Source organism: Pongo pygmaeus, chromosome 7 (genome assembly GCF_028885625.2).
Source record: "Pongo pygmaeus isolate AG05252 chromosome 7, NHGRI_mPonPyg2-v2.0_pri, whole genome shotgun sequence".
In the NCBI taxonomy this organism is placed as follows: Eukaryota; Metazoa; Chordata; class Mammalia; order Primates; family Hominidae; genus Pongo; species Pongo pygmaeus.
In genome coordinates this window covers 157,555,203-157,571,452 of record NC_072380.2, presented here as the reverse complement: position 1 = coordinate 157,571,452, position 16,250 = coordinate 157,555,203, and the positions used below count along the sequence as shown (strand labels likewise).

At 47.9% G+C, this 16,250-nt stretch overlaps 1 protein-coding gene across 5 annotated transcripts in view; it reads left to right on the top strand.

Annotated features, from left to right (window-relative positions):
• The window catches only part of ARHGAP39 (Rho GTPase activating protein 39), a 157,356-nt gene that overhangs the window by 119,410 nt on the left and 21,696 nt on the right, over positions 1 to 16,250 (top strand). For all 5 annotated transcript variants that reach the window (XR_008504250.2, XM_054499347.2, XM_054499344.2 and 2 more), the window contains one exon: positions 12,447 to 12,530. Coding sequence is in view for 4 of the 5 variants with exons in the window: in XM_054499347.2 (XP_054355322.1) it covers positions 12,447 to 12,530 (84 nt within the window). In the remaining variant the exon portion in view is untranslated. The remainder of the gene's footprint in view (positions 1 to 12,446; positions 12,531 to 16,250) is intronic.

The window sequence follows — 16,250 nt, the reverse complement described above, 5'->3', positions numbered from 1 at the left end:
GAGCCACCACACCTGGTTAATTTTTGTATTTTTAGTAGAGGCAGGGTTTCACCATGTTGGCCAGGCTGGCCTCGAACTCTTGACCTCAAGTGATCTGCCCGCCCCAGCTTCCCAAAGTGCTGGGATTACAGGCCTGAGCCACCGCACCCAGCCTCAGCATATACGCTTTTCTGTTGCCCTCTCTGTCCTCATGTTCCCCACACCCACTACTCTGTGTGTTTTTGTTAACATTTGGATGGATGTCTTCCTGCCCTTGCTCTGATGTTTCTGTCTCTTCAAGTGTGTCAACTTTATGGAAGGAAAATTGAAAGGCAATAAACCACACACATTTAAAGCATACATTTTGATAAGTCTTGATGTGTGTACACACCCATGGCCATCACCACAATTAAGGCAGTGCACTTTCCACTGGTGCCAGAAGTCTCCTTGCCGTTCTGTTCCCCTCCCACCTGTCTCTGCACAATCACCCACATTCCTAAGGAACCATTCATCTACCTGTTTCACTATAGATTAATTTGTGTTTTGTAGAATTTTACATAAAAGGACTCAAGCAGTATGCACTCTTTTTTGTCTGTCATCTTTCACTCCATGTAATTGTTTCGACATGTTGTTACATGTATCCGTAGTTTATTCCTTTTTCACTGCTTAGTAGTATACCATTGTATGAATGTACCGCCTTCTGATGGGCATTTGGGTTGTTTGCAGGTTTGGGCTATTACAAATAAAACTGCTATGAACATTCATGTACAAGTCTTTGTTTGGACATACATTTTTATTTCTCTCAGAAAATACCCAGGAGTATTTTGAGGCTCTGTAGTTAGGTACATAAACATTTAGGATTATGTCATCTTGACAAATCAATCCCTTCATCATTGACCCTCTTTGTTCCTAGAAATATTCTTTGCTCCAAAATCTACTTACATTAATATTGGCACTCCAATATTAATTTGATTCATGTTAGCATGGTATCTCTTTTTTCAACCTTTTACTTTTTACCTGTTCTTTTGTCTTTGTTATGAGTTTTCTTGTAGGCATCATATTATTAGGTCACACGTTTTTATTCAGTCTGAACATCTCTGCCTGTTTATGGAGGGATTTAGACCATTAACACAGTGTGATGATTTATATGGTTAGGGTTAGGGTTAGGGTTAGGGTTAGGCTTAAATCTGTCATCTTGCTGTTTGGTTTGTTGTCTCTTTTGTTCTCAATCCATTTTCCACTTTTTTTTTCCTTCTGCACTAATTGAGCATTTTTAAATTCACCTTTATCTCCTTTTGTTGGATTTTAATTATGGCTCTTTGCTATTTTTTAGTGATTGTTTTAGGGTTTATGTATTATATTAACTGACCATAGTCAACTTTCAAATGATATTATCCCACTTCATAAATGGTGTAAGAGCCTAACAGCATTTATTAGGCTCCATTTCTCTCTAATTTTGTCCTGTTGCTGTCAAGTATGTTACTTTTCTACATGTTATCAATGTCTTAATACATTGTTATCATTTGTACTTTAAACAGTCAGTTATCATTTAAAGAGATTTTAATACTAAGCAAACATTTCTACATCAGCCCACACAGTTCCTGTTTCCTGTGCTCTTGATTGCTTGTGTGGATCCAGATTTGTGTCCATCTGGTGGCATTTCTTTCTGCTTCAAGGACTTCATGTAACATTTACTGAAGTGCAAGTCTGCTGGTAATGACTTCTTTTAGCTTTTGTATTTTTGAAAAAGTCTTCCATCTTTTTTTTTTTTTGAGACAGTCTCACTCTGTCGCCCAGGCTGGAGTGCAGTGGTGTGATCTCGGCTCACTGCAACCTCTGCCTGCCAGGTTCATGTGATTCTCCTGCCTTAGCTTCCCAAGTAGCTGGGACTACAGGCATGCGCCACCACACCCAGCTAACTTTTGTATTTTTTTGGTAAAGACGAGAGTTCACCATGTTGGCCAGGCTGATCTCGAACTCCTGACCTCAGGTGATCTGCCCACCTCAGCCTCCCAAGGTGCTGGGATTACAGGCATCAGCCTGTAGGGTCCAGCCCCACAGGGTTGGTGGGTTTTCTACCCATGTGCGGAGACAAGAGATTGTAGAAATAAAGACACAAGACAAAGAGATGAAAGAAAAGACAGCTGAGCCCGGGGGACCACTACCACCGAGCTGTGGAGACCGGTAGCGGCCCCGAATGCCAGGCTGTGCTGATATTTATTGGATACAAGATAAAGGGGCAGGATAAGGAGAGTGAGCCATCTCCAATGATAGGTAAGGTCACGTAGATCACGTGTCCACTGGACAGGGGTCCCTTCCCTGCCTGGCAGCCGAGGCAGAGAGAGAGAGGGAGAGAGAGAGAGACAGCTTATGCCATTATTTCTGCATATCAGAGACTTCTAGTACTTTCACTAATTTTGCTACTGCTATCTAGAAGGCAGAGCCAGGTGTACAGGATGGAACATGAAGGCAGACTAGGAGTGTGACCACTGAAGCACAGCATCACAGGGAGACGGTTAGGCCTCCAGATAACTGCGGGCAAGCCTGACTAATGTCAGGCCCTCCACAAGAGGTGGAGGAGCAGAGTCTTCTCTAAACTCTCCTGGGGAAAGGGAGACTCCCTTTCCTGGTCTGCTAAATAGCGGGTGTTTTTCCTTGACACTGACGCTACTGCTAAACCATGGTCCGCTTGGCAACAGGCATCTTCCCAGACGCCGGCGTTACTGCTAGACCAAGGAGCCCTCTGGTGGCCCTGTCCAGGCATAACAGAAGGCTTGCACTCTTGTCTTCTGGTCACTCCTCACTATGTCCCCTCAGCTCCTATCTCTGTATGGCCTGGTTTTTCCTAGGTTATGATTGTAGAGCAAGGATTATTATAATATTGGAATAAAGAATAATTGCTACAAACTAATGATTAATGATATTCATATATAATCATATCTAAGATCTATATATAGTATAACTATTCTTATTTTATATATTTTATCATACTGGAACAGCTCATGCCCTCGGTCTCTTGCCTCAGCACCTGGGTGGCTTGCTGCCCACATCAGCCACCATGCCTGGCCTCATTTTCATTTTTGAAAGCTAGTTTTGCTGGGTGTAGGTTAAGATTTATTCCTTTTTGCCACTTCATTGTCTTCTGGCTTGCATCATTTCTAACAAGAAATCAGCTGTCATTCTTTGTATTTCTTTACATAATGTGTCTTTTAACTCTAGCTCCTTTCTTTTTTTTTCTTTTTTTGAGATGGAGTCTCACTATGTCACCTAGGCTGGAGCGCAGTGGCACGATCTCGGCTCACTGCAACCTCCACCTCCTGGTTTCCAGCATTTCTCCTGCCCCAGTCTCCCAAGTATCTGGGATTACAGGCACACACCACCATGCCCAGCTAGTTTTGTATTTTTAGTAGAGCCAGGGTTTCACCATGTTGGCCAGGCTGGCCTCAAACTCCTGACCTCAAGTGATCTGCCCACCTTGGCCTCCCAAAGTGCTGGGATTACAGGCATGAGCTACCATACCCAGCCAATTTCATTATATTTTTTTGAGACAGGGTCTGGCTCTGTTACCCAGGCTGGAGTGGAATGGCGTGATCTCTGCTCATTGCAGCCTTTGCCTCCCAGTCTCAAACCATCCTCCCACCTCAGCACCTGGGACCACAGGTGTGCACCACCACACCCAGCTTATTTTTGTATTTTTGGTAGAGATTGGGTTTTACCATGTTGCCCAGGGTGGTCTCAAACTCTTGGACTCAAGTGATCCACCTGCCTCGGCCCTCAAAGCACTGGATTTGCAGGAGTGAGCCACCACACCTGGCTCTAGCTCCTTTATTTTCTCTATTTTGCTCATTTTAAGCAATTTGCTTAAGATAGAGGTTTATGTCATTTTCTTCATGTTCCTTGTGCTGGGGTTCGTGTAGCTTCTTGGACCTCTCAGTTTATAGTCTTCATCATGTTTGAGAAATTTTCAGTCATTTTTTCTCCCAAAACAAAACTTTTTTATTTTTGAGACAGGGTCTCGCTCTGTAGCCCAGGCTGAAGTGCAATGGTGCAATCACAGATGATGGCAGCCTCAACCTCCTAGGCTCAAGCGATCCTCCCACCTCTGCTTCCTGAGTAGCTGGGACCACAAGCTTGCGCACCTCCATACCCAGCCTTTTTTTTTTTTTTTTTTTTTGTAGAGATGGGATCTCTCTGTGTTTTTCCCAGGCTGGTCTCAAACTCCTGGGCTCAAGCGATCCTCCCACCTCAGCCTCCCATAGTGCAACAAGTGTGAGCCACCGTGCCTGGCCTTTTCCTTAGATTGTGTTTGTGCTCACACCCCCACCGAGCACTCCAGTTATGTGTCAGGTCACTTGAAGTCATCCTGCAGCTCTCTGACTCCGTGGGATGATTTCCACTTTCTTTTCTTTTCTTTTTTAAGATGGAGTCTCGCTCTGTTGCCCAGGCGGGAGTGCAGTGGCGCAATCTCGGCTCACTGCAACCTCCACCTCCTGGGTTCAAGCAATTCTCCTGCCTCAGCCTCCCAAGTGGCTGGGATTACAGGCGCCTGCCACCGCACCTGGCTAATTTTTGTATCTTTAGTGGAGACAGGGTTTCACCATATTGCCCAAAAGTGATCCACCCGCCTTGACTTCCCACTGTGCTGGAATTACAGGCATGAACCACTGCACTCAGTCCCACTTTCTCATTTTTCTTTATTTTTCCTCTTTGTTTTTTGTAGGTTTAATTTTGGATCATTTCTATTGTTGTGCTTTCAAATTCACTAACCCTTTTTTCTTTCTAGTGGTGGGTTTGGTTTGGTTTGGTTTTGAGGCAAGGCCTTGCCATTGCCCAGTCTGGAATGCAGTGATGCAGTCTCGGCTCACTGCAGCCTCAACCTCCTGGCCCAGACAATCCTCTCAGCCTCCCAAGTAGCTGAGACTACAGGCACACATTACCACACCTGGCTAATTTATATGTATATAATTTTTTTTTTGAGGTGGAATTCGCTCTTGTTGCCCAGGCTGGAGTGCAATGGCGCAATCTCAGCTCACGGCAACCTCTGCCTCCCGGGTTCAAGCAATTTTCCTGTCTCAGCCTCCCGAGTAGCTAGGATTACATGCACATGCTTCCACGCCCGGCTAATTTTTGTGTGTTTTAGGAGAGACAGGGCTTCATCATATTAGTCAGGTTGGTCTCGAACTCCTGACCTCAGATGATCCGCCCCCGTCTCGGCCTCCCAAAGTGCTGAGATTACAGACTGAGTCACCATGCCTGGCCCCTTTTTTTTTTTTTTTTTTTAAGAGATCTCACTATGTTGCCCAGGCTGGTCTCAGACTCCTGGCCTCAAGTGGTCCTCCTGCCTTAGCCTCTCAAAGTGCTAGGATTATAGGCGTGAGCCTCCATGCCCAGCCCCAGTATATTTTTCATTTCAGACGTCATAATGCTTATCTCTAGAACTTTGATTGGGTTCTTTTTTGTATATTCTACGTCTCTACTTAACATGTTCAGTCATTTCTCTAGCTTTTTGAACATATGGAATACAACTTTAGTAACTTTTAATGTCTTTCTCAACTACTTTCATTTGTGTCAGTTTGGGGTTAGGTTCAACTGATTGAGTTTTGTTGTAATAGTTGCCTTTTTTTCCCCGTCTCCAAGTTATTGGTAGAGATTCAGTGCATTTTGAGGAGCAAGAACTTACATCTTGTGAGCAAAAGTTGTTGATATATGAGGGGAAGCCATCCCAGCAGAGGAAGCACCAAGTGGCACGTCCCGAGAAGGAGGAGCATTTGGTGTGCTCAGGGGACAACGGGGGCCAGTGCTGTTGCTCAGAGAAACCAAAAGGAGTTGGCATTCCTGAATATCAGAACCAATTGCAGATGTTCATCTGTTGTTATTTGTGATGACATTTTACATGCTTCATCTGCAAAAATGTCTCTTTACACAGAGAGCTACTGCCAAATACTGGTGTCAGTCCATGAGCATATGATTTGGAAGGCATTTATCAAATTCTGCTGGATCTATATTTTGAGCTCAGAAAATATATCTGCTGCAAATTTGTGTGGGAATGGAAATCTCACTTTCTGTTTTAATTTTAGACACCATGGGAAGTAGATAAAGCAGCTTGACATTACTTATGATTCAGACATTAGTTGTCATTGAAATAACTTTACTGCAATATAAGTTTCGCACATAAGCACTGTTTGCTTTGTAATGTTAGGTTGAATTCATTAAGAAATGCTGTCAGGTCTACAACAAAAATTAATTTCCAAAGTCATTAATTGTGCATTTATTTATTTATTTATTTATTTATTTTATTATTATTATTATTTTTAGGTACAATGTCTCGCTGTTACCCATGCTAGAATGCAGTGGTGCAGTCACAGCTCACTGCAGCCTTGAACTCCTGGGCTCCAGTGATTCTCCTCCAGAGCAGCTAGGACTATAGGCATATGCCACCATGCCCAGCTAATTTTCTTTTATTATTATTATTATTTTTTTTTTTGTAGAGATAGGGTCTCACTGTCTTGCCAGGCTGGTCTTGAACTCCTCTCCTCAAGTGATCCTCCTAACTCAGCCCCCAAAGCACTGGGATTTTAGGGCTGAACCAGGGTGCCCAGCCCTTTTCAGTGTATAATAGTGGTTGAGGGAGGTTTTTCTCATGCAGAGAATTTTAGTCTTGGCCCAGAGTTTTCTAAAAAATGACAATAAAACTTTGCCACTGCTAAGCTGTTGAACTTTGTGTGGTCGGAAAGTGAGAATATTTATCATCGATTTCTGACAAAAATTCATGGAACTAATGATGGCTGAGTCATGAGAGTGCATGAAGTTCGTGTTGATGCCACTGTTTCCATAACTCCTAATAGATTCAAATACTTTTCACAAAGTAGCTGCTAATGAATAACACAATAAACACAGGCTTGTATTTTCACATTACCTTAACTTTTCATAAGCTTTGTAAGTTTGTCTAAGTAAGCCTTTTCTGATCCACATATATTCTTAGCATGATCAGTTGTAGTTCATCTTAGTAGATTCCACTTCAGGTCACACAAAATTAGTATTTTCACAACTTATTTGAAAATACTGTGTGTTCTAGTTGTTCCACATAGAGCAAGTGATAGAGGCTAATTCTTCGGTCACTTCAAGCTCAACATTGACTCCTTCAAACATAGCAGTACCAGTAACGTCTGTCAGCTCATCAAGAGCCAAGGAAACCACTGGGGTGCGATGGAAAGCACTGGGGTGCGATGGAAACCACCGGGGTCCGATGGAAAGCACTGGGGTGCGATGGAAAGCACTGGAGTGCGATGGAAACCACCGGGGTCCGATGGAAAGCACTGGGGTGCGATGGAAACCACTGGGGTCTGATGGAAAGCACTGGGGTGTGATGGAAAGCACTGGGGTGCAATGGAAACCACTGGGGTCTGATGGAAAGCACTGGAGTGCGATGGAAACCACTGGAGTCTGATGGAAACCACTGGGGTGTGATGGAAAGCACTGGGGTGCGATGGAAACCACTGGAGTCCGATGGAAAGCACTGGGGTGCAATGGAAACCACTGGGGTCCGATGGAAAGCACTGGGGTGCGATGGAAACCACTGGGGTCCGATGGAAAGCACTGGGGTGCGATGGAAAGCACTGGGGTCCGATGGAAAGCACTGGGGTGCGATGGAAACCACTGGGGTCCGATGGAAAGCACTGGGGTCCGATGGAAAGCACTGGGGTGCGATGGAAAGCACTGGGGTCCGATGGAAAGCACTGGGGTGCGATGGAAACCACTGGGGTCCGATGGAAAGCACTGGGGTCCGATGGAAACCACTGGGGTCCGATGGAAAGCACTGGGGTGCGATGGAAACCACTGGGGTCCGATGGAAAGCACTGGGGTCCGATGGAAAGCACTGGGGTGCGATGGAAACCACTGGGGTCCGATGGAAACCACTGGGGTCCGATGGAAAGCACTGGGGTCCGATGGAAACCACTGGGGTCTGATGGAAAGCACTGGGGTGCGATGGAAACCACTGGGGTCTAATGGAAAGCACTGGAGTCTGATGGAAAGCACTGGGGTCCTAGGGCTGTTGTGTTGCTCTCACTGTCCTCAACTCCTCAAGCAACTGTTCTTGCCAAAAGGCTAATAGTCTTAAGCAATTTATCATCTCTTGACACAGTTTTAGATGCCTTAATCAGCACAATGTAAATAACTTCCCATCAGTGAACAGTTTTCCTTGCTTGGCTAACAAGTGAGCCATGTTAGAACATACGTTAGTGTAAGGGTCATTTTTATGTTTGTAAAGTAATTCTGCTGTGATGAAATACTCCACTTCAGAGTTTCTGTTTCTGTTTAAAATGTTTCTGACAATTGTGTAAGTTGAGTCTATTGTGATGAGTACTTGCTCTAGTAGTGTTGGCATCATGTTCTTTTAGCACAGCCATAGCATTACTGCCTCGGGAACATGATATTCATCTAATTCAATAACAGAATAACCCACACTCGCTGGTCCTCAAGAGCATGACATCGAAGGCCCACTTGCAGGACCTCAGTCATCTTTTGGTGACAAGTCAGAAACAGCAGGAGGAATTCGCTGATACAGATACAGCAATCTTATAGATGTCTTTGCCTATATGGTTTTCCATCTAGGCATATTCCATTTTCTAGCTTTTTGTTCTGTACCATAATTATGTGTTTGAAGATATTGACCACCAGCCAGCTTTAACATTTGCCATTTGTATTTTTATTTTGTTTTGTTTTTTTGAGACAGTCTCGTTCTGTTGCCCAGGCTGGAATGCAATAGCAAGATCCCAGCTCACTGCAACCTCTGCCTCCTGGGTTCAAGTGATTCTCCTGCCTCAGCCTACCAAGTAGCTGGGATTACAGCCGTATGCCACCACACCCGGCTACTTATTGTATTTTTAGTAGAGATGGGGTTTCACCATGTTGGCCAGGCTGGTCTCAAACTCCTGACCTCAAGTGATCCACCTACCTTGGCCTCCCAAAGTGCTGGAATTACAGGCGTGAGTCACTGTGCCCAGCAAGTTTGCCATTTGTTTATACAACTGATTTTAAAACATTTTTTAAATGACCTTTTTATGTGAGAAGCAATGTACATTAGTCATAGAAGATATGTATAATTACATAAAAGAAAATAAACACTTGTAATAGATATTAGTGCTGTCTACCACAGGCCAAGCACACAAAATTCAAAGTGCTCCATAATCTGGAACTTTCTGAGTGTCAACATGAAACCACAAGTGGAAACTTCCACATCTGACCTCATGTGATAGGTTGCAATTAAAACACAGTCAAAACTTTGTTTCATGCACAGAATTATTAAACATATTATATAAAATTGCCTTCAGGCTATGTGGATAAGGTATATATGAAACATAAATGAATTTTGTATTTAGACTTGGGTCCTACTCCCAAGATACCTCATTATGTGTATGTATATGTAGATATTCCAAAATCCTAAAAGATCCAAAATCCAAAACTCTTCGGATCCCAAGCATTTTAGATAAGGGACCATCAACCTGCCTTAATTTTCTGGCATATATCCTTGAGGTTTTTAAAATATTTTACCACAACCGTATTTCAGCAGCCACGTCATATTTCTTAGTAAGAGCAATGTGCTTACCTAGTCCCTGTCGTCAGACACACGATTGGTCTCCAGCCTACTTGCTATGTACAAAAATTTTAATCCCTGTCTCCTGAATTCTTGTATATGTTTGGGTCAATACTTGGGCTTTCTGTTGCATTCCAGAATCCATCCGTCTACTAGTACCACACTGCTTTAATTATGTAGCTTTTTTTTTTTTTTTTTTTGAGACAAAGTCACTCTGTCACCCAGGCTGGAGTGCAGTTGCACGATCTCAGCTCACTGCAAGCTCCGCCTCCCGGGTTCAAACGATTCTCCTGATACCGTGACCACAGGCATGTGTCACCCTTCCGGCTAGTTTTTGGGGTTTGTTTGAGACAGAGTCTCACTCTGTCGCCCAGGCTGGAGTGCAGTAGCACGATCTTGGCTCACTGCAAGCTCCGCCTCCCAGGTTCAAACGATTCTCCTGATACTGTGACCACAGGTCACAGTACCGGCTAGTTTTTGGTTTTTTTTGTTGTTTTTTTGGGTTTTTTTGAGACAGAGTCTCGCTGTGTCACCCAGGCTGGAGTGTAGTGGTGCAATCTCGGCTCACTGCAAGCTCCGCCTCCCGGGTTCACGCCATTCTCCTGCCTCAGCCTCCCGAGTAGCTGGGACTACAGGTGCGCACCACCACACCTGGCTAATTTTTTATGTTTTTAGTAGAGACGGGATTTCACCGTATTGGCCAGGCTGGTCTCGAACTCTTGACCTTGTGATCCGCCCACCTTGGCCTCCCAAAGTGCTGGGATTACAGCGTGAGCTACCGTGCCCGGCCCTAGTTTTTGTATTTTTAGTAGAGACGAGGTTTTGCCATGTTGGCCAGGCAGGTCTCGAACTCCTAACCTCAAGTGATCCACCCGCCTCAGCCTCCCAAAGTGCTGGGATTACAGGCATGAGCCACCGTGCCCAGCCTAATTATGTAGCTTTATATTACTGTTTATAGCATCCTTTCTGGATTACTTCTCAGCTATTTTTATATGGGGCTTTTTGCAGGGAGCAGAGTAGGGGGTGAACATACCGAACATTCTTAAGTTCTGAAAGCACTCCCGCTGAACATTTTTGTTTAGCTCCCTACTGTCGCCACTGAATGAAATGACTACTAGAATTCCAGGGCCGGGCGCGGTGGCTCACGCCTGTCATCCCAGCACTTCGGGAGGCCAAGGCAGGTGGATCACCTGATGTCAGGAGTTCGAGACTAGCCTGACCAACATGGCAAAACCCCGTCTCTAATAAAAATACAAAAATTAGCCAGGCGTGGTGGCAGGCGCCTATAGTCCCAGCTACTTGGGAGGCTGAGGCAGGAGAATTGCTTGAACCTGGGAGATGGAGTTTGCAGTGAGCCAAAATCAAGATCGCACCACTGCACTCCAGCCAGGGTGAGAGAGTGAGACTCCATCCCCCAGCCAAAAAAAAAAAGACATTAAACGTATTAACTAATTTAGAAAGAAGTCATATCTTTATATTTATTGAATTTTCCCATCCAGGAGTGTGTGTTTCTTTGTTATGTATTCAAGTCTTCCTTTGTATGTCTCAACAGACTTTACAGTTTTATTCATATTGATACAGCACATTCCTCACTAACCTGAGCCTAGTACTTTTGTTGTTACTGTTGCTTTAATAAAGGTGAGCTTGGTTTCCAGCCAGTCACCACCACACAGCACAGCCTCTGATGGCAGGTGGTATAGTAAGTGAAGTCTCAGCACTGCTGGTAGTTTCTCATTCCATTGTTTTAATTTCTCAGGCTGACAACTGATGATCATTTTTATGTCTTCCTTTCAAATATTTGAATCTTTTGTGGTTTTTTTTTCTTGTCCAATTGCATTGCCTAGCACTTCCAAAAACTATTAAACAATGGTGGTAAGGATAAATAATTCTTGCCCTGACTTTCATGGGTATGCTTTCAGCCTATTGCCACTGAATACTATGAAGGTTCAGCCTTTGCCTCTGAATACTATGAAGGTTCAGCCTTTTGCCACTGAATACTCTGAAGGCCTTGAGTTTAATTTGGATATTCTTAATCAGATTGATAGTAAATTTTCTTCTACTTCTGGACTACTGAGAGTTGTTTTAAATCATAAATACTTATCGGTTTGATCACATACCCGTGAATATCTGTCGGGATAATCACCTACTCAGCCATTCATTTCACAGATATTTGTTATGTTCCAGGCCCTGACCTTCAGCAGTCACAGTCTCCAAGGGTATTTCTTTTTTTTTTTTGAGACGGAGTCTTGCTCTGTTGCCCAGGCTGGAGTGCAGTGGCACGATCTCAGCTCACTGCGAGCTCCGCCTCCTGGGTTCACGCCATTCTCCTGCCTCAGCCTCCCGAGTAGCTGGGACTACAGGCGCCCGCCACCACGCCTGGCTAATTTTTTGTATTTTTAGTAGAGATGGGGTTTCACCGTGTTAGCCAGGATGGTCTCGATCTCCTGACCTCGTGATCTGCCTGCCTCGGCCTCCCACAGTGCTGGGATGACAGGCGTGGCCCCCGCCCAGCCTCCAAGGCTGTTTCTAACCACGCTTCCTTCCCAGGTCATCTTCTCATGTCTGGCTGAAGCTGTGATTCTCACTGACCCCATCTCTACGCCCTTAGAACAGAAGCCCCAGCTCCAATGGTTCAAGCTTCTGAAATCCAGGTGTCCCAGCCACCCCCTGGCCTCTGGATGGGCCACAGTGGTGTGTCCCTGCTGGAAGGAGGTGGACTCAGGGCAGAAGATGAAGAATACAGCCTGTGGGCAGGAGCCAGGTTATTTCCAGGAAATTGAGGTGGCAATGCCACATTCTTAAGTCAGGGAGCGGCTGGTTATGGTAAATGATTGCATTACATTCATGTCTCTTTCATTTTACTGTGTTTCAGTTCTTCACCACCAGGAGTGTTCCTTGAGAAGGACTATGAGATTTACCGAGATTACAGTGTGGATGGCCAGCTTCTTCACTACAGGTAGAACCCATCTCTCAGGCGTGGCCATTTGCTGATGGAGGGCAGCTTCCTCAGTGAGCCAGGCTGACTGTGAGTGAGAGGTGCCTGGCGCGTAGCAGCAACACCACAGACCCAGAGCTGGAAAGGCTGTGGAGGCCACAGGGCCAGGGGCCTGGGCAGGAGCCTCTTAGAGCTGCCCCAGGCCCATTGGCAGCCCCTGTCTAGGAACTGTCTCTGCCTGGCTTAGGCAGCCTGGAGCCTGCGGTGCTTCCCTCAGCCCCTGGTGGAGCAGCAGAGTGCTGGAGGGTCCTCAGTTAGGTCCACCCCTGGCAGCTCAGGCCACACGTGCCAAAGCACTTGCCAGGCCTGTCTGGAAGGTTGGCGCTAGTCACAGCGGAGGGGTGGGCTTTGGCTTCCAGTAGCCATGGGTCAGCCTCACAGACTGCTGGAAGGTTCTGGAGACCCCCCTCAAGACCCTACTGCCTTCACGCTGGGTGGGCAGGGCGCTCCCTCCACCTCCCAGGATATCCAGGCAGAGGCAGGCACGTGGATTTCTCCTCCTTGGCCGTGTGGTGACCAGTTTGCTGTGGGAGATGCAGGGCCAAGGCCAGCTGCTGTTTCTGTAGGGGGGTGGATGTCTGCAGCACGGGCCACCCAGGGGCACTGTGATGCTGGGGAGGAACTGGAGGACCCGAGGGGGCTCTGGCGTTCTGCACAGACGATTGAACAGCTGGAGCTTGGAAGTGGTAACGGTTTGTTTCTTACATTCATATTTGTTGAACATTAGGGTTGTGGCAGGGAATTAGAGCCTGCCCTGGTCCCAGCAGTGTGGCTGTTTGATGGAGGACAGGTTTTATAGCCTTCCCGAGCTTCCGTTTCCTCATCAGTGAGATGGATCTGAGCAGCTGACTCAGTGGTCACTGCAAAGTGACAGAGCTCGTAGTGGAAGGGCCACCCCCACTGTGGCAGATCAGGTCCTGGCTCTGGTCACCAGCCTTGGGGCTTCCTGTGGACCCAGCATGTGCTTAGTGGACCAACGCGACTGCATCCTTCGTGATGGACGTGCCCACCTGGTCTTTGTTTGCCAAGCACTGCCTCAGCTCTGTCATCCCCAGAGTGCCATTCTCCCCCAGGATCAAGGGCCCGACTCACTGGCAGTATCCCTGAGCTCATCTGCGGCACCCACAGAGCTTTCAGGGAAGGCGATGTCCCAGGTGAGGTGAGGAGGACCTTCTGGCCTCTCTGGGGATGTCAGGAGTAGGGGGTGGGTCGCTGAGCTAAGCCCGCCCCAGCGTCCTGCCCTTCACACCTACCAGGCCACTCTGGTGGCTCGGCCTCCTTCAGCGGCATGGAGCCGCCTCTGGCCCCACGAGCTGACACACCAGGTCCTGGTCTCCACGAAGGTCCAAGGATCCTCCTGGAGGTCCGCAGCCCCCGCAACCCTCCACTGGCTGCACTTCCTGTGGCCTCTGCCTCTGTTGTGCCTTTGGCCCCTCTCAGAGGCTGGCACCTTTCACCTGGCTGACGATTCAGCCTGCTGAAGATCCCTGTTCAGACCACGAGTACATCCATGTGCTGGCCAGGCCCCCCGACACAGGGCCAGCAGCTGCACCTCTGGGCTGTAAACTAATGGCTGGGAGGAGACAGCCCACATCGAGCTCTGTGTGGGGCGTTCGGTTCTCTCTGGACCTGGCGGGGAGAAGCGGCCTTGCCACTGCATTGGGCGGCCCAGCCCAGCGTTTGCTGTGAGTAGTACCGTGCATCCCTGAGGGTGATCCCTGGCCCTTGGCCAGTGTGGTGATGGCAGCCTGGCCTCCTTCAGTGGCCTGGTTGGGGGCTGCTCCACACCAGGCAGCTTGGCCACCTCCTCATGCCCCTCCCCTGTCACTGTCATCCTGTCGCTGAGACCTTGGGACAGAGGACCAGTGGTGTCTGGAAGAAGAGGCTGGGTCCACGGGGGCATGAGGGAGGCCTGCCAGTGTGCAGCAGCAGGGTACTGCCTCGGGGGGGTTGTGCCCTGGGGTGATGCATGCATGTTTAGCTGGGAAGGTGGAGCAGGGTGGGAAAGTGGATAGCCAGACCCTGTCCTGAGACGTTCTCAGTCCTTTTTTGCTGAAACCTGCGTGCTCTGTGTGTTCTCATGATACGTGGAGGTGGGACTCACGCTCGCCAGAGTTGCACTTGTAGACTGGTTGAGAGCAGGCACCCAGCTGAATCTGCCAAGCCAGTTCTTCCTATGATCTAGGGCTTCTGGAAAGAGGGAACTTATCTTCCTTGGGGAGTCAGTGAGAGGGCCTGCCATGCAGCAAGCTGGGCACAATTACAGCGGTGCTAACATCTCCTGGGGTGGAGTGCGGAGTGTGCCAGGGTCCCATTGTGGCCGCTCACAGGAGATCCTGCCCTCAGCCAACCTGGACTTCCACCAGGAGTGAAGCTTTCCTCTGGACATGCTGGAGGCCTAGGTGTGAGCTGCCACAGCCATGCGGGTGCTTCTGGGAAGTGGGAGGAGAGCTGGTGTCCAGCCCCATGCCAGCCCCATGGGGCTGAGAGCAGAACAGGTGAGAGCCAGCCAGGCCCGCTGGGCTCAGGAGGCCTTGGAAGCCCCACTCTGCCCCCAGAGCATGCCTGGTGCTTCCTTTCACAAGTTGCCATCAGCATAATGGACCACTGTGATGCCATGTGAGATGGCAAGAAATAAAGTCCCTGTGAAATAAATTATATGGACGCAGTTCACTCAGGGAAAAAAAAAAAAAAATTATAAACAAAAGCCAGGGAGCTGACCCAGCCCTGAGTACAGCGAAGGCGTACTACTACCTCAAAGCACATTGCTTCTGGTGTTCTCTGCATATTGAGATAGAAAAAAAAATCTCACCAGCTTGATACCAGCACTCAGGGTATCAAGAGACCACACCTAGAACAGCAGGGATAGCAGTGGGGTCGCCCTGGCAGGCAGCCTGGTAGGGTCAGGCCCAGAGGGAACACAGGCAAATGTGAAGTCACGGGGCCTGGAGAGTGAAGTTGTTTTTCAAGCATAATTTCAGATGTATGGTGTCTTGTTCTGTGTGAGTATGACTGTGTCTGTACTCAGGGACTCTGGCGGAGCGTTTTCCTCGGCAACCTGCGGCACTGGGTTGGGAGCCTGTCGGCTGCTGCCGCCGCGCGCTTCTCCCGGTTCCGTCCAGGCTCTGCAGGCACAGCAGCTGCTTCTCAGGAGCGACAGCAGCAGGGACGCACTTCTGGCTGTGGTTTTGTTTTGCTTTGGTTTTGTGCAGTGCTCCCAATTCTTCCTCCGAAAATAGGCTCTGGGAGAAGCAGCCCTCAGGGCCCTTAGTGTCTTCTCATCCTCTGTCACCGAACTGCCCTGCCTGCCCGACTTCAGCATTTTCAGAGGCCACGACCGCTCTTAGGTTTCCAACTTCCCTTGCAGTTTGGAAGTGTCCACTGAACAGCCTGTGTTGTGATGTTTGATTTCTGTTAATTTACTGAGAGATGGGTGAGATGGTCTCTCTGCTCTGGTGCCCCTGCCCTACAGAGAGGTGTGGGAATTAGGGAGGGTGAGGAGGAGATGACAGGTTAGAGAAGGGTGAGGAGAGAGAGGCCTGGGGTTCACTTGCCCTGGAGAGATGGGAACGAGCTGGGCTCAGGAAGAGGGGCTGTGAAGGCCCATCGGGGAGGCCGGACCGGCTGAAAGGGCAGACGTGGCCCAGGAGGAAGCCCAGCAGGGGCAGCTGAGCCATGGGT